General features: G+C 42.2%; 1 protein-coding gene across 7 annotated transcripts in view; it reads left to right on the top strand.

The window, feature by feature from the left end:
* The window catches only part of Dclk2 (doublecortin like kinase 2), a 135,410-nt gene that overhangs the window by 67,588 nt on the left and 48,745 nt on the right, over positions 1-19,077 (top strand). For all 7 annotated transcript variants that reach the window (XR_002377490.2, XM_021157286.2, XM_021157284.2 and 4 more), the window contains exon 3: positions 16,619-16,721. Coding sequence is in view for 6 of the 7 variants with exons in the window: in XM_021157286.2 (XP_021012945.1) it covers positions 16,619-16,721 (103 nt within the window). In the remaining variant the exon portion in view is untranslated. The remainder of the gene's footprint in view (positions 1-16,618; positions 16,722-19,077) is intronic.

Here is a 19,077-nt window from a genome sequence, read left to right as displayed (position 1 = left end):
AAAAGAAAAGAAAAGAAAAAAATTGTCCATCCATCCATCTAAATCAAAGAATGACTTGTTAACAGTAGAATCTACGATTAGGGCATCAGACATAAGCCAGGAGAGTCGCAGCCACCATTGTGCTGATGAAAGTTCTTCCTTAACAGACTTCAGTCAGTCACTTCCACGTGTGCATGCCCACAGAGCTGTGGAGTCTAGCATGCTGCAGGAAATCTTTGTTCTACATTTTGCTTCCCCTTATGTTTAGCTATGAAATGTTCTGTTTGTCTCAGGTTAGGAGTATTAGAATGGGTGATCAGGGTCAGCCTTCTCCCATAGAGCAGATCCTGTGGATCTCAGTATCCCCAAAGTAGTCTCCCACGGTTGAAGACTCCAGAGACACGGCTTGTCTTTGTATACCAGAACTCCTCTAATTCTTAATGTTGGTGCCTGCTGTGACACACGGAAGCTGTTCGTGTTTTTCAGAACACAGGGCTGCTTTGGGGGTTAATCTATGCTTTGTAGTAGGAGGAGACCTTTAAAGGGGTAGAGAGTCAACGACAGAACCCTACTTTTGTGAGTAAACCATGAGAAAATGTCTTAAGGAGGACACATTGAAAAACTATATTACAAATTTTCTTTATCAAGTTCATCTGCCGATAAGATGGCTTATAACAGGAAGGTTTGATCCAAACAGAGTCCGTTATCTAAGAAAACACTTGATTTCCCTGGTGCTATCCAGGAACTGGGCTGTAGCATAAAACTGTCTTCTGCTGAGCAAAAGCAGTAGTTGCTTCCAAAGCAAAGGTAAGGTCAGTTTCTTGTTGGTTCTTCTCCATGGCTGGAGGGGAACGAATCTAGGATTTCTCTGGTGTCAAGTTGGGACTCTAGGGTGGTACACATGAGAAACGGGGTTTGGGAAGTGAACTGCCCATCACTGAACCGTGATGGAGTTTATCCTTAGTCCTCTATGAGGGCTTATCATCACCTGTTGGAGATAGAGGTTAAACCTTTACGGGCCATATTCCAGGCTTTAATATTTGTGAAGATTTCATCTTCACACTTAAAATTTAAGCATATAAGGATTTTGTGTAGTTGTATTGTGTGTGTGTTTAAGTAATTGGCTACACTCAAGATGGCAATGGTTTCTGCAGCCTCATTTCGGCATCTTCATACTTTAGGGGAGGTGGACATGGTTGTATCTTCTCACTGAAGAAGTCTTTCTCTCCCTGGGAATAGCTGACCTTTCCGTAGTCTCTTGGTATTTTCTCCCTGCCTCTAGGATTCCTGACACTTGAGTTTCTTTGAGGACAGACTGTTTTAAATTGCTTTAGATCAGAGATTCTCAACGTGTGAGTCATCAGATATCCCGCATATCAGATGTTTATATTATGATTCTTAACAGTAGCAGAATTACAGTTACGAAGTAGAAATGACATAATTTTATGGTTGGGGGTCTCCAGACCATGGGGAACTGGTTGAGAATCACTGCTTTAGATGGACTGTGATGAAAAGTAGATGCAGATCTTTGGTCAAATGACTTTGATTTTTATGTAGAATCCACCAGTGTTCAGATACTTCGAACTAGGCTGCCACACCTCCCTTTTCTGATCTCGCTCATCACATTGGCGTTCTGCTTCAGCACTTGGCTCTTCACAGCCAACTCCATTTTAGTAGTTCGAGCTGCTTCCCTTGAGCCTAATCCTATGCGCTGCGAACCAGGAGTCTCCTGCCTGCCTACACGCAATTCACCCACTCATTCAGATTGGATACGTGCCCTGAGTCTAGATGCCATAGCAGGAGTCCGTCTCCATATGTTGCGTGCTAACCCTGTCCAAGACATGCTGACCTGTCCAGGCGTCCATCCTTGATATTCCAGCTGGCCTGATCACATGAGAATTCAAGGGCAACTTCTCCTCTTTGCCATGGAGAAATAACACAGCAAAGCGTCTTCCTAGAGAGGGCCTGAGAAGCATTAGGGCTGTGCTGGGGCATGGTGTTCTGAGTCATTCAGGTGCCAAGACTGATTGGAAAATAGCCAAGAAGGAAGGAGGCTCTTCTTTTCAAGCTAAATAACAGCCTCCTTGTTGGGAAGGGACTAATCAATCCCAGCTGTAGAAAAGAGACGAAGTTTCCTTTGCTTCCCCATTCAAATCTAATCTTATGACATGAGTTTCTGACATGAGCAGCATTCTTGCCCAGACTTGTGGCCCCAGGGAGGGGATGGTTATTTAAGACAGCTGGCTCCTCCGCAAGGCATATAACTTGATGATAAATGCTTGCAGACAACTTCCCTTACTCTCTGGTCCCAGTTCCAGTTTAATTGACAGCCCTGGAGACTTGCAAAAAAAAAAAAAAAAAAAAAAAGTAGATGTTTCTTTGAAAGAATATCATGTCTCTGGATGCAAGAAAAAGATAAGAAATTCTGCATGCACACAATTCATCAGTGTTTCCCAGCATGCAGAATTCTTCAGGGAGGGATTCCTCATATGCATTCTTCATGAGACAAGTTTGCCGTGCCTTCAAACCCTGACTTGTGTTACGGTGCAGACTGAATCTTTTAGGGTTTTGCATTTTCTTCCTTTGCTTTCTTTGTCTTTTGGAAAGAGCTATTTTAAAGAATTAAGTCCTTGACATCCTCCCCTCCCCCAAATTAGATATAGTTCTTTTAAGAACAGTTCTAGGTTTCAGTTATTTAAAATTTCCCCAGAGTTGTTAATAACCCCTTCCTCTCAGGAAACCTTGCTCTTTGGAATAATAATTTTGCCTACATCTCTAGATCTAAATGTCATGAGTTTGCTACAGGTTCCTAGTTGGCAATTGCAGGTGAAGTCTGTGTGCAAAGAATGGATTGGTTTTTTTTTTTTTCCTTAAGTCTTTGCCTACATGTTAGAACTTGGTTGTTAAAATATAATATATTAACTAAAGTAAATATTCTGAGAAAACAGGTTTCTTTGAAAGGATCAAGAGACTATACAGGATGGTTCTTTTAAATTAAAATTAATCAAGTTGATTGTACATTAGTAGTCTTCAAAAAAACAAACTTTAGGAAACCACCTAAATGTGAAAAGGAAACATAAAAAACTAAAACCTGGTTGTTTCAATCAACACAGGGTTAAGCCGGCAAGTTCCTGGCTGATGCATGCAGCACCACATAGCTTAGGGTTTTGTTTTGTTTTTTTTTTACAGTACTGAACAATTTAGACACACTCTTTGTACTAGGAGGTCTACAAACATAACTTGGAAGGACACTAACAGCTGTTTAATAACATTGTCCTGGGGAGGTGAAGAAAGGATGTGTGGAGTAGGGAGGAGGAGGAGGAGAGGGCTGAGGAAAACTAAAAGAAGACATTTTTACTTATTTTGTGTTTCCTTATATTAAAGGGGGGGGGTCCAAAGTAGACATGACAAAATAATCTTACCTTGAGGGCTGAGACTTTATTTGTTGTACTTTAAATCCTAGGTTAATATATACATTAGCCAAAAGCATTTCCTAACTTCGTTTGAGGTTCTACATAAATGAAAATCTAGAATGTGTGAGTAAAAAACAAAACAAAACAAAACACAAAACAACACAGTTTCTGTTTGCATTTTGGAGAGACTCTTAATAACTAGGAACTGTAACTGTTAAGCTGTCTCACTTCCAATTTTGCTGCAATGACGACATGTCTGTTGTGTGCATGTAAGGGTAGCTAGCTTTCTCTGTATTGTATGCCGAGAGCAGGTGCCTTCTAAACAGGAAGTGTGGTATCTGTCCCAGGAGGCTTAGTGTGGTATTTGCCCTGGCTCCATCAGTTTTGTTTTTTTTTTTAAAGATTTATTTATTTATTTATTATATGTAAGTACACTGTAGCTGTCTTCAGACACTCCAGAAGAGGGCGCCAGATCTCGTTATGGATGGTTGTGAGCCACCATGTGGTTGCTGGGATTTGAACTCTGGACCTTCGGAAGAGCAGTCAGGTGCTCTTACCCACTGAGCCATCTCACCAGCCCCCAGTTTTGTTTTTTAAAGTGTTGCCATGAATGATCTGAGTGGTGGTGTGCTTTCCTTCCGAGAGCGAGCCTTCCATCCACCAAGACCATACCATGGAGATTTTTTTCTCATTGCTTTTCTTATAGGATTTATACTGGTTTGAAAATGAAAATTTTGACATTTTGTCCTGTGAAAATAAATGTAGCTATAGAAACCAAAACCTTATATTTTCTATAGCACAGTATTTTTCTGCTTACTTTGGAGTCCGCTCTAACTTGTCCGTCTGATTGAACCATAACTAAAAACAAGGAAGAAAACAGAGGGAAGTTTGTCATTAGGCAATACAAATTTTGGATGCTAAAGCTTATTTTCTTTCTTCACAAAGCCACCAGCCCTCATTCATTCTTATTTTAAATTTAGTATATTTGTATGTGCATGAATATATATGTATGTATGTGAGTGTGCGTGTGTTATGGTGTGCCTTTGCAGGACAGACAATAGTTGTTGGTAGTTCTCTCTTAGAATGTGGGTTGGGTTGGAGGAATCTGAGGTCCTCAGACAGACCCCTGTAAGCATGGAATCAGCTTACTAGCCCTCAGTTTACTCTTTTTTTTTTTTTTTGGTTTTTGAGTCAGGGTTTCTCTGTGAAGCCTGACTGTCCTAGAACTCACTCTGTACACCAGGCTGGCCTTGAACTCAGAAATCCGCCTGCCTCTGCCTCCCAAATGTTGGGATTAAAGGCACGTGCCACCATTGCCTGGCCTCAGTTTACTCTTAAGATCCTCTTACATTCTGCAGCTTGAAATGTCTCCCTAACAAGTGTGCAGGATGTTCACTCTACCAAATCAGATGTGGGTAGAGGAGCAACTCAAAGAGAAGTTTGTTGCTGTGTAAGACTCCTGGGAGCCTTAGCTTACTGGGAACCCCCTGAGAGAACCACGTGGAGCAGGGATCAATGCAAAAAGCAAGAGGAATTTATTGCTCCCAGTGCACTGGGGTCGTCCCAGACCTGAAGGAGAGGCAGCGACCACCAGCATCTCCATCAGATCAGTCGGCGAGTTTTTATATGGTTTCCAGGGGGCAGAATAGACCATCAGCAACTAGGCACAATATGATTGGCAGAGCAGTGCACCCTTTAAACTGATTGGCCTTTAGGGAATGAGGTGACAAGGACTTCCCTTGTCTGAAGGTGGGTCTGTCCTGAGGAATGAGTCCCCACCCACAGGTTGGTTCCTGCCCTGTGGTGTGAGAAGAGTTAATTCGCCTCTCCCTTCTGGAAGCTCAAGTGTTTCATGACCTTCCCATAGTTCCTTAGCTGACCTTTTCAGCTGGAATCTTTAGGGTCAAAGCTTTTACAAAATTAATTTCTTAGCCCGGCCACAGCGGCATACACCTTTAATTCCAGCACTTGAGTGGGGAGGAGGGCAGAGGCAGATGGATCTCTGTTGAGTTTGAGGCCAGCCTGCTCTTTAAAAGAGAGTTCCGGAACAGCCAGGGCCTTGTGGAAGAACCCTATCTCAAAAAAGCAGAAAAACCAAACCAAACCAAAAAATATATATATTTTTTATTCTTTTGGCTTTGTGTTTTTGTTTTTTTTTTTTTTTCAAGACAGCATTTCTCTGCATAAAAGCCCTGGCTGTCCTGGAACTTGTTTTGCAGACTAAGCTGGCCTCAAACTCACAGAGATGGATGGACCTGCCTCTGCTTCTGCCTCTGCACCTCCACTCCCGGCTAAGTTTTTTTTTTTTGTTAGGAATTCTGTATGAATGAAACCTAATTATATTTTCCTCCCCCATCTTCCCCTTGTCCCTGTTGACATGTTCTCTTCCCAACCTCATGGGTTGGTTGGTGTGTTTGTTATTTAGTTTTGTGTTTATAACCCAGTTAGTGTTGCCCACATGTGCATGAGTGAGGGCCATGCCATTGCAGCAAGGGAAATCTGCCTGTGACTGAAAAAAAACAAAAAAAACCCAAAACAACCCGAGAGTATCTGTCAGGCAGGTTAAGTTGGGATGGGTTCTGCTGTAGTTGTTTCTTGATGCCAGAATGTAAGTTCAAAGAATAACTCAAGAAAGGAGAGCAACAATTTTATTTAGAGAGGAGAACAAAAAAGTAAAAGAGGACCTGACCCCTTTCAGATACATTGTGTTTTAGAACCTAAGTGCCACAGAACAATTAAGGATAGTAACAACGTTTGTGCTGGCAGTGTTGAGGACTTTCATTTTCCAGAATAATTAAGGATTAATCGGTCAGGTTTCTCCATATCATCTTAATTAATGATTCCCAGGCTCTTACTTCTCTTGAGTGTGATCGTGTGTGGTGATGCCATGCTGATAACCAGAGTGTAAGCTGATGCGATTTCTATGTGCAGAGAATCAATTCCTGAAAAATCCTGCAGGTTCTGCCTGTTTTTAAAATATGTAGAGGTCATAGTATTCATTAACACATATTGATACATTTAGTATTTCCAGTCTGGCAACAAGTGGAGTCCTATTTTAAAACCATATGATTGAAACTTGTGTTTATAATTTGTTTCAAGAGAGTTAGCCAATTTGTTTGAAGATATCAATTTCAGAACATATTCACTATTCCCTAAAGCATAAGAAGTTGGCCTGAACTTGTAATGACCTTAAAACATTACTTAGAAGTCGATCCTTTTAAAAAAAAAAAAAATTCCTAGGTATAAGATTACATCCTTGCCATTCACTTATTTCATAAAAGACAGAAAAATGGCTTAGTTGTTTGGATTTTAGACAAGTATAAAAGCTGCTGACTTATTTCATAAGCTCTTTTATGTTTTCTTGGAGGTTGTAAATCACAGTTAATACTTCTCTTTAGGGGAACAGCATGTGGTCCAGTGAGAAGTCTCCTCCTCTGGCTCCGGGACTTGGAACATTTTGCCTAAGCTTTTGAGCCTTGTTAAGCTCCTTTTAGGTAAAGGGGCATGTGAGTCCTTGGTAAGGTTGTCCTGGTGGCTAAGAGAAACTTAGTGAGACTGAGATTCCTTGTGTAGAGTGTGCCCTTTTCCCCCATGGATGTTCCCTTACCTCATCTGTTGCAGATAGGCCAGTTTTAGACAGTTACCACTTTGAGCTGTGGTTCCATTGCCCTTTTTGTAACATAGTTTCTTTTTATTTGTTTGTTTATTATTTGGAATGACTTGAGCCCTAGAAAGTCTTTATGCAAGGTGCTGTTACATCTGCTTAGAAACATTTGGTTCCCTAGTCCCTAGAGTCACAGCAAGACACAGAGGATGGAGTCACAGGAGGGCTGGCTCAGTAGGCTGACTTCCGATTTCCTTGTCTGACTTCATCTGGAATTTTGCTGTGGCTTCCGTTCCTTAGAAAGCCCTAGAGTACATTGGACAGCTTTTTCTGCTTTAATACTAGCAGTCAAATTATCTTAGAAATTTTCTTCTTTTATAAGGCCATTGTCTCTCCTAGGAAGTATCAGTTGGTAGCTTTAAAAGTTTAAGGTCTTCTCTCTGTTGACGGAAAGAAACATTTTATGAAATCAAATGTTTGGTTGTAAAACCCTATGATTAGTTGTGATTGGTGGGAGCAGTAGGAAAATGAAGCTGAAATCCAGTTTTTTTTGTTGTTGTTGTTGTTTTTAACAGACAAGAATTAAACGCAGGGGTGTAGGGACTGTCTGCAGGTGCCATTGAGAAGCCTTTTACTGTAAGTGCTGCTGTCTTTGAGCTTTGGTTCTGTTTCTATGGCAACCGTAGGATCCATGTGCTTGGCTGAATGGATTTACAGGAAACTGAAAAACATTGCTATTCTAAGTAGCTTGTTGTGGAAAGCGCAGCCAGCATTCACTGAGAACAAAGCAGGCAATGTATGCTAATTGTATTCGTTGTTGTCCGGGCTAAAGAGTTGGGGAGAATCCCAGCTTCTGTTTACTGACTTCGTGTTTCTTGAATTTTGGAGGACGAAATGACTTACTCTTTATTTATTTCAAATTTCATATTTGGTTCTCCTGTCTCCACCCAACCCCCTTTTCCCGAAGTGTTGAAGATGGGATTCATGTCACAGACAAGCTAGGGAAGTTCCCCATCCCCCATTCCCCTGTACCTTTAAAAAAAACAAAAGCTATTCTAGTAGAATTGATTTAAACAAAACAAATCTGTCTGTTTGTCTGTCTCTGTCTGTGTGTGTGTGTAAGATAGTGTTTCAATGAAGTAATCTGCTGGTTTTCAGGGTCTCAAACACTGAGGTGGGCAATCTAGTGCAAGTGGCTCCCTTTGCTAGCACTGTAAAATAAAAATGGCACTCAGACTTATCCTTTACGTCAAAACTCTCCTCCTTAGAGTTTCCTTGACATGTGGAAGCTGTTTCTCTAAATATTTACAAAACAGAAGAGTCATATAATAAACTGTTGCTTGGGGGATCAGAATGAAATGCAGTTTTCCTTTATTATTCACTCATTGCATGTTTACAGAAGACTGCACATTGATGTCAGTACAGCTCTATTAAAAGGCCACATGGTGATTTCAGTTTCAATATAAATATATTGGGCTTCCTGTTTGAGATTTTTCAAGTCATTCTTAGAAATAAGGTAAAATTCTTTTTAAAAATGTAAGGTATTCAGTGGAAGCAGCCATATAGCAGGACTCTGATTTTGAAAGCTTTTGATTTCAGGAGCTACCTCCTCCGTTCCCACCCACATACTCAGTTAAAATGGAAGAAGACCCATAAAAATCCTGATGTGTACCCACCATCCTATTATTTCTTGTATGAAATGTCTTTGTTCTACCAGCAAGGCATTTGACAGTGCAAAGGCTCACCCTTATTATTACACAGATTTAAACCAGTCTTTCTCTGAGACTGAAGATGTTTTCTTTGCATTCCTCCCAGGTCGTGGAATGTGGAATATTTCTGTAAAGTACACTTCTGATATCTCAGGAGACCCTCATCTATGGAAACTGCAAGCTTCCAGATAAATCAAGTATAGGGCATAATTGCGTATTGCAGTCTCTGTAGCCCATAGTTGGAGTAATGGAATCTCAAAGCACTCTGAGATACTGATGAAAGGTTTAATTCTTCAGAGAGACTCTGTGATGCAAGACAGAGTCTAGGAAGGCTTTGGTTTTGTTTTTTAAGATGTCTAGGACCAAAATTTGTTGAATAGATCTTTGCTGAGTCCCTTTAAATATGGAGTTACAGGCTTTGACAAACATCAGGAACTGGTGCTAACCCGACTGCTAATGGGTTGAGAGGAATTACAGGATGATGATGATGCGAGAGCTAGGAGAAGGAGGAAGGATCCAAAACACTCCAGTCAGGATTCACTCCACAGAAACATGTAGAGCAAAGTCTCCCTGGCAGGTGCTGTGTGAGGTGCCAGACAATGAGCCTGATTGTGTGGCACTTAGTCTATGATGAGCTCCACAAGGAGCTAGGCAGTTACCTCAGTGAAGGGGCAGTGGGCTTGGTGGCCCCAAAAGATCCTTGGAAGTGAAGAGAACAGCTCAGGAACTTTGGAAAATTCCACCAGGTCCCTCCCCTCCTGGAAGAGAAAGATCCTGATGCACTTCGGCACCCCTCTCCTCTGGGGGGGGGGGGCAGGAAGCAAAGGCTTAATTACGTTCCTAGGACCCCTGGGTGGGGGGGGAGGGAGGGGGAAGGAGACACATTCCAAGACCATTGGCCACCTACAGACAAGGGAAGTCCTTGTCACCTCATTCCCTAAAGACCAATCAGTTTAAAAGTCACACTCTTCTGCCAGTCACATTGTGCTTAATGGCTGCTGCTCTAAAACCCGTATAAATACTGTGGTCATTCTCTCTCAACTTCATGTGTAGGACAACCCTGAACAATAAATTCCTCCTGCTTTTTGCATCGATTTCCGGCTCCATGTCATTCACTCAGGGAGTCCCCGGTATAAGGCTTGCCAGAGTCTTACAGAAACTGAAACTTGAACAGAAAAACATGAAACAGAAAAACTTAAGTATTGCTTTATTTCCTGTCAAAAAAGCCTTCTGTTTTGGTAGCATTTTTTAGAAGGTAAGTTATTAGACTCTGGAACTTTCAGGCTGGAAAGGAGCCTGAGTGTCTAGCCTGCTTACTCAGCTGCCCCCTCTCAACTCTGAGCAGGCAAAGAAATGGGAGAGTCTCAGAGTGGCGCGGGTCAGGGTGTTGGCCGTCTTTGCATCACTGTAACAAAATACCTGAAACAGTTTATAAAAGAAAAAGTTTCATTGTCTTACAGATTTCAGCCCAGACAGTTGGCTCTGTTGGCCCTGTTGGTGAGGGAGCTCACTATGGCAGATGCTTTTGATAGCAAACCCACTCATTTCATTGTTGGAGAACAGAAAAGGAAAGGGGCTGATCTCACAGTCCTCTTGGAGGGCATGCCCCTGCCACCTGCCCATTCTACCTCTTAATGGTTCTACAGCACCCTAATAATGCTACTGTAACAGTCCTACAAGCCTTTACCATGTGAGGCTTTGGGAGGCTTTCAGGGTCCAAATTATAGCAGCTAAATCAAGACACAGTGTATCCCCTTGGTTTAAGAATGTAAGTGCCTCGTGATGCCACTGGGCCTGTTCTTGTTTTAATAAAAAGTTTATCACACTTGGAATACTCTAACTTCTGTCAGACCTCAAGCCTTCCTTGTGTTTGCATTCTCTTTAACAGAGATGAAGTAGGGAAGGGAAAAAGAAGGGATGTGTAAACTGCTAGGAACTTACACTAGAAGTTATGTTGGTCCCTGTTCATCTTGACCTAATTAATCTGTCTACTGCAGCATAGAAAATGACTATTGTAAGTACTCAGTGGTGTGGACAGTGTGGGCAGGCTCCTATCATATACCACATGCCTCAGGTGGATGTGTCTCTATTAAATCCTACTTATTGTTTCAGTTTTGCACATTAGTATAAATATTAAACCCCCATTTCTGTAGTTTCCTTTCACAGGCCACATATTTGCTATTACCAACAAGCTTCTTAGAAGAATGAATTCCTTAAATTAAAGAATTTAGAAGCAAATTAAGATCTTCTAATGGATATATTTTTTCTTCCACTCTTGTTAAATCAAATTTTATTCACAATACTGATTTTTTTCCCCTGAGACAGATTAGTGACTTGTATCATATCTTAGTGTTAATCTCGGGTTTTTTAAAAATGAAAATTAAAAGAGAAAATTCAGAATTCAAGTATGTGAAATAAGTTGTAAACAATGAAAATAGTACTTGAGTGACCAAATATGAAAATGAGAAATGTAGAGTACAAAATGATATTGTTTCTCTCTCTCTCTCTCTCTCTGTTTCTTTTACTGAATGTCTTAGTTAGGGTTTTATTGCTGTGGAGAGGCACCATGATCATGGCAAACCTTATGTTACCGAGCATTTATTCAGGGCTGGCTTACAGTTTCAGAGGTTCAGTCCATTACCACCATAGCAGGAAGCATGGCAGCCTGCAGGCAGACATGGTGCTGGAGAAGGATCTGAGAGTTCAACATCTTGATCTGAAGGCAGCCAGGAGGAGAGACTGTCTTTTGCAAGTAGCCAGGGAAAAACTCTGATTTCACACTGGGCAGAGCTATGACACTTCAAAGCATGGTGAACACACTTCCTCCAACAAGGCCACATTTCCTAACAGTGCCACTCCTTATGGCCAGCCATCCAAACACATAAATCCTTAGGGGTGAAATCCATTCAAACCACCACACTGAACTCAAAAATGCAGCGTTTCTGGCTAGACTGGCTTGCTAGCCAGCGAGTGGTATTTGTCTCTGTCCTTATAATACCAGTCTACAGATTATGCTTGGCCATGCCCGACTTTTACACGATACTTAGGATTTACATGGATATTCAGATCCTCTCCCTTGCAAACAAGGTCTCTTCACTATTGAGCATCTCTCCAGTCCCAGCTATTCTGTTTCACCATGTTAATTCTTCTTTGTGCTCCTTCATTCCCATGAGCCTGATAGAAGTTAAATATCTTGCCCAAGATTGTCTTCGTGAGTGTGTATGTGCACACACACAAGTAAGTAGGTGGGTGGGTGTGTCAGCAATCGGCTTGTTCAGGTGCCTAGTTTCCAGCACAATCTCTGTGCTGATTCTTCATGGGCTGTGCTGAGATGGTACTGAAGAAAGTGAAATCCCTTCTCCTTCTGTGACTACTGGCTTTTATCCATCTTCAACTGTACCATCACCCTGCCCCTCTGTTTTATGTCTGTGCATTCAGATTTATAGCTTAAACAGAATCATGATAAGCCCTAGCACAGCAGTCCACATCTGCTTTGTGAAAACTACAAATGGCGACCTGTACTCTAAAGCAGTGGTAGGGAAAGCGGTTCCTGATCCTTTCCTGTTATCGGTGCTGTCTGTTGATTTTGATTTTGCCTTCCTCCCTTTAGGTTAAATAGGAACTGCTGGTCCATCCCAGGCTCCACTGGCCTGCCTTGTAGCATGGTTCCTAGTATGCCTGTAATTCAGGAGGAAGCCTGTCTTCCATACCCGGTCCAGCTCCCACCATCTCTTGGTGTCTGAAGCCTTGTGAAGTCCAGCAGGAAAACAGTCCAGTAGAGGTTTTGTTCCTGTGTCTAGTTTGTTTTTATCTTCAGTGTTCATAGCATTTTCTTTTCTTACATTTCTAGGTAGATGTAACCCCTTGAAATGCTAATTCTACCACAAAAGGTGGAAAAAGAGGTTTTGATTTTTCTAAAAGCCCCACAGGCTGAAAAGCCTCATTCTAGTTTCACAATTGATACTTTCTCCTGTGACAGCTTCCTGTTCACTGGTATGCCTTCTGTGCTGCCCTGTAGGCAGATTGTGTCCCTCCCTCCAGGAGCCCAGATTTCAGGCTTAAGGCTTCTCTCTCTCAGACTTGCCTCATCTCCTCCCGGACTGAGAAAACCCAAAGCTTTCCTCTTTAAAACCTGCTCTCAAATGTAAAACAAACTAAGAAGAATAAAGTAAAACCATCTACTGGCACATTTTCTCCTCACACCTTCACTGTGAAAGAGCCGTGGTCTCATCCAGGGCCCCTCATTTTCTCTGCCCACTGATTTCATTCGACCTCATAAAGCCAAGGCTCTGAAGAAAAACAGTTTTCTTTTCTTTCCCATAGCCAAACTTTGGTGACTTCTGGGTCTTTGCAACAATATGCTAGTAGTAGTGCCTGTTGTTTTTCTCACCTTGGGAAAAAGCAGTTGCTTGACCCTTGACCTGGCCTTGCTTCTCCACTCAGGAAATGTCGCCTTCCCTTCCCAGGAGCAGCCAGCGCTGTTGACCATGGAGTCATCTCTCTCTCCCTTCCCTGAGTTGTCAGCTCTATCTCCTTTGTCCTGTGAGGAACTGACAGTAAGGCCCCTTGAAACACTTTCTTGACTCGGTTTCCAACACATGTAAACATCTCAATTTCTTCCCTGGTTTTGCAGTTTCTCCCTGAGCCTGGCATGTAGCCGACTCTCCGCCTTGACCTCCTCCTTATGTGCATGTCCAAGGGCTTAGTTCTAATACCATCCATACCGGTGAATCCAGTGCAGCCTTGGCTTCTCTCCTGCACTTGAGATTTGTAGGATATGTTCAGCTTTATGGACGGCACCTCTACTTGACAGTTTGATGGTCATTTCACAGTTCATGTCCCAGGTCTGAATTTTGGAACAGCCTGTCTGCCACTAAGCTCAGTTTGCACTTTTCAGTGTCAGAGCTAATGGCAGCAACAACACATCTGTTACACCAGTCAAAAGCCTTGACTTTTCTTCATCTCTCGTTTCCTGTGTCCACCGTGACCCTTCTTTTTACCTCCTGACCCCTTTGAACAGATAACTCTAATCTCTTGCCCTGCCAGTGGTCTCCAGCTCACCATGCTTGGTATGTGTTCTTTCGTAATCTAGTCTTGTTGTTTGTTTTCTAGTTATACATAGCCACACATTTAAATCAAGCTCACCACAGAAGCTGTTCTTATCTGATACTCGGCTCCATTAGGAATAGTCTCATACCATACTTCAGTTAGTTAGAAAGCATGTTAAACATCTGTTAATGCCATGGTCCCTACTGAGCCCGCTGGGATAATGGATAGGACACATCCTTGCTCGCTTGCAGACCATGACACTAAAGAAAGGTTGCTTAGAAAAGCCTCCAAGATCGCTTCTCGGCCTTTTGGCTAAGATCAAGTGTAGAAAAGCCTCCAAGGAGCTGGAGAGAGGGCTCCAAGCGGTTAAGAATGGTTACTGCTCTTGCAGAGAATCCCAGTTCCGTTCCAAGCACCCATGTCAGTTGGCTTCTAAATGCCTGGAACTCAGTTCAGTGTGATGAGATATCCTTTTCTGGCCTCTGCAGGTGCTCACAGTCTGTACACATACTCTTACATGGACATGTGTACACACACAAACACACATGCATGGACACACACGTGCACACACATACGTACTTGCACACACATATGCACACCCTTACATGGACACATACACACACATATACACACAAATACATGCACATGCATGGACATGTGTACACACGTGCATAGGACACACATATATGTACATGCACACACAAAGACACAGGCACGCACACTAAAAGGCCTCATGTGAAAAACTGTAGTGATGAAGTGGACCCTGAGGTGGAGATGCTATGAATGTCCATCAGGGGGTGTGGCCTGTACAAGCCAGTGTTACACCACCTTAGAGTACAATAAAGCACCTAACATTTGCTATAATCTAGATGAAACTTAACCAAGCTAAGTGAAAGGCCATTACAGAGTGCCTTGTACTGTATGATATAACATATATGAAATATCTGGAGAGGGTTGGAGAGTTGGCTCTGCAGTTAAGAGCCCTGGCTGCTCTTCCAGAAGACTCAGGTTCAGTTCCCACATCCACATGACAGCTTGTAACCACCTATAACTTCAGTTCCAGGCGATATGACACCTTTTCCTGGCTTCTGGATACCAAGCATGTATGTTATGCACAGACATGTATGTAGACAAGCCAATCATAGGTATAAAATAAAAAATAAAATAAAACAGCATTAAAAAATCTGGACTCCATAGAACCACAGATATAAGGTAGAGTGTGGGTACCAAATGATAAGAGAAGAACGCATAGGAAATGACTGCTAATGGGCTGAGAATTCCTTGTCTGGTCGTGGTGATGGCTGGACAATTCTGAATGTATTAGGTGTTTCTGGATTGTATACTTGAATGGGTAGTTGTATACTGCTGGTTATTTTTTGTCAACATGACACAAGCTAGAGTCATTTGAAAGGAGTTGACCTCGTGTGAGAAAATGCCTCAGAAGACTGGCCTATAGGCAAACATGTGGGACATTTTGCCGATTGATTGGTGTGGTAGGGCCTAAGGCAATTCTGGGTTGTATAAAAAGTCAGGTTGAGCAATCCAGTCAGCAGCACTCCTCTGTGGTTTTACTTCAGCGTCTGCCCTGTCTTCGCTTCATGGTGGGCCTCATCTGTAAGATGAAGCAGACCCTTCTCTCCTGGAGCTGCTTTCTCAGAACAATAGAAACCCAACTAGAACTCTTTATGACTCACGTCTTAATAAAGGGAAACCAAAACAAACCACAGCTGCTGTGCGGGTGGGAACACAGTGTCATGGTTGAGAAGTGAACAGAGGACGTGTCAGAGACAAGGTTGAAGGGACAGGTGAAGTGACACTCGTTTGTAATGAGGGTGGTGTGGTCGTCTTGGTGGTGTGATAACAGTGAGTAGGGGATGTGGGGAGATCGGAGGTCAGATAGCCAGCATCAGGACAGCAGCGGACACCAGGTGCGTGTGAACCCCGTGGAGGCTGACATACTTGTCAGCCGAGTGAGTAGTTGAAGGACCTGCTGTGGGAGCAGAACCGAGCATGGCGACAGGATTCCCAGGAGTGCTGTGTGGAGAAAGACATAATTCACACAATCCAAAGAGAGGATAATGATGTCACCACCTGAGGTGGTGAGCAGAGGCAGGGTTAGCAGATGAAAGGTGATTGGTGCTTTTAAAACCAATCTGATGAGGTGTAAGTTAACTACAGAAGCTGGGTCTTGCTTGATAATTGGAAGACGTGGAGAGAACCCTTGCCTACTGCACCAGCCGGTTGCAGAGAAGCACATCCTTTGCGTTACCTAATTACTGTAACCCAAGCCGTTCCATATATCTAGTTCACGGTATTTTTTTGTGCAGACTCATTTATTTCAGTATAAAGCTGAGTTGTGACTGTAGAGATAGACGGTCTTACTGAGATTGCAGAGAACTTCCAAGTAGCTGAGCATGTTTTAAAAAAAAATGAACACATTATTATTTTGGAAATAAAGCCATTTTCATAAGAGAAAATTTTATGTAGCTCCTTGTAAAACACATTGAAACACAGCTTGTCCATATCGAAGTGCTGGAAATGGCTCTGTTGTCACCAGTAGGCCGAAGGTGGACGTTTTGCTGCTGTGGACCAGGCTTTCTGGGATCTGAAACAGATTAATATGGAGTGGGGAACTTTTTTAAAAACTGAAGATGTAATTTAGACAACAGAGGAGGGTTGAGCCTTGTAGTCTTGGCCAGTGTCACGGCCAGTCTTCCCCAGCCTTGATAAAGGTGGTGCATACCTCAGTGGACAGGCCTCTGTCCTTCTACAGTGTTGTGGGTAAAGCTTGAACATGTGTTTAATTTTGCTGATTTTTATTGTGCTTTAATGTTTCTAATTTCTTGGATTTTTTTTTTTCCCAGGTTACTTGTCTGCAAGACTTTTTTGGAGACGATGATGTTTTTATTGCATGTGGACCTGAAAAATATCGTTATGCCCAAGATGACTTTGTCCTGGATCATAGCGGTGAGGCAACTCATTGACCGTCTTTGTAGCTCCTGAAAAGAAAGCTCCCAATTTAGAGACTCAGACATGTTAGCCCAGGGGTACTGGCGAAAGCTGACCAAGCATACGCGATGTTCACCCGTAGTCCCAGCTACTCAGGGGGCTGAGGCAGAAGGGTCACTTGACTCCAGGAGTTTAGCCAGCCTTGGCAACATACTGAAAACATATTGAAGGATAATTAATAAACTGTCCATAGTAATTATCTGAGGTTTTTTATGTCATTGTTTTGTTTTAAAACATGCTTTAAAAACATACATTGTTTATATATTTATAGAAATGACTATCTCATGGGTGGGATGAAAATTCCCATTTCTTTATTTTTACCTATTAATGGAGTTCTTAACCATTATTTCAATGATTCCAAATGATACTGGTTTTAGGGAAATGGCTCTATCCTATTGTCTTAATTCTGTATACCTACTCTAGTAGAAATGATTGTTTTAGCTGATAGAAAAATCAACCTAATTTTTAAGTGAGTGAAATTCAAGTAGATATATTTTACAAAGGAAAGAGGAATTAGAGCTATGATCTCACTCTTTTATAAATGAGCAAGATGTCTTTTAGAGATTGAGATGGGTGATAGAAATATATCACCAAGATGTCATGTTGCATATGCTTATTTAAACTAGAGAATGCCTGGTCTCAAGAAGTGTCTCAGCAGTTAGTTAAGAGCCCATTCTGCTTTTACTGAGGGCCCAGTGTGATTCCTAGGATCTTCATATGGGAGAGGGCGGGGCTCACAACTGTTTTTAATTGCAGTTTTAGTGGATAGGATGCCCTCTTCTGGCCTCTATGGGCACTGCACTCAGATGCACATACCACCCTCCCCCCCCCAGAGATACACATAATTTAAAGATATGATAAATCGCTGGACAGTGGTGGAGCACGCCTTTAATCCCAGCACTTGGGAGGCAGAGGCGGGCAGATTTCTGAGTTTGTGGCTAGCCTGGTCTACAGAGTGAGCCAGGGCTACACAGAGAAACCCTGTCTTGAAAACAGCACAAACTAATAAATAAATCGTCTGAAAAATTGATAATCGTCTTGGGCTACCTGTATTATTACACTGTCCCATGTAATTTTATTTTTTGTTTTCCTGTGTGTCTCCCAGGCACATGCCGGCTCTCAGCCCTTTGTACTTGTTCATTTCAGTTTTCACCTCTGCTAATTTCCTAAAAGGTCTCTATTTTGTGCCACTCTGCTGGAGTGATTCTGTCACCCTGAAACACCACTGGGAAGTGTTTCATTGTGAAGCTGGGCTTTTGTGTCCCCTGTGCCGATGACCTACCCCGTTCCTGTAACACCAAGATCGACTGAAACGTCTCTTTACCCATCAACTGTATTTTACATCTTTATTGATTTTAGTTTTTAGTTTCTGAATGATTTTGTCAGTAAGTAGACAGTTTGAAAGTCAAGACAGTGAAACTGAATTCTGCGTTGTAGGTTTTAGTGTTTAAAGAAGCGCAGTGTAAAAAGCAGAGCTGCAGACAGAGAACAAGAGAGGGTTTATTCTGGAGCCAAATATGAACGGCTGTGGCCCAGGAACACAGATCCGGGTTACTCCAGTTACCTTGGCAACAGTTTCATGAAGCTTCTAGAGTAACTGAACAAAGTACCCACAAACCAAGTCAGTTTTAAAATACATTAGTAGAGATATCAGGCAGACAGGTGTCAGCGAAGCAGGAAAACATGCTAGAGGCCTCAGGTGCTGTCTGCTGAGTTCTTAGCTTGCATTGCTGAAACTAGGGTTCTGTTCATAATATTTTAAAAAGATTTGCTGAACAGTCACACACGGGTAGGCAGTAAATGGTTATTAGAGGGCTAAGGTAGCCCTTGAGGATCTGGCCCTGTCTCTGCATCTTTATAAAACTTCACAATCAACAAAGTTCTAATCAGTGAAGACGGTAGTGACTTAGTCACTGTAGTCACCATGGTGCTGATGGTAGCAATAACGAGACATTGATTGGTAAGTGCTCACTGTGTGTATAGGCAGGGCAGCTGTTGCTTTATCTGAGCGAGTTGGATTATCTGGCTTTTTGTGGTGGTTGATGAAGAAGGCCTCTAATAGATTTTTAAAAATGTGTCCTGTCAGTTTTTACCCCATCTCAATTTGTATTTATTTAACCTTCTTCAAAATGGGAGTGATAAGGAGATCTTATAAAACTTTGCGAAGATTAACTGAATTAATGTGTCACATAGGCCGGGGTCCCTGTGTGTCTTGCTGTTTTTGCTGTTGTCATCTTTGTAGCACCATCTTTACACTGTGAAGTTGTACGGTGAGAGCAGAGCTCGTTTTGGATTCTATCACAAATACACTCAT

The sequence above is a fragment of the Mus caroli genome, chromosome 3 (assembly GCF_900094665.2).
Source record: "Mus caroli chromosome 3, CAROLI_EIJ_v1.1, whole genome shotgun sequence".
Classification (NCBI taxonomy): Eukaryota; Metazoa; Chordata; class Mammalia; order Rodentia; family Muridae; genus Mus; species Mus caroli.
This window is presented reverse-complemented; position numbering and strand designations above follow the sequence as displayed.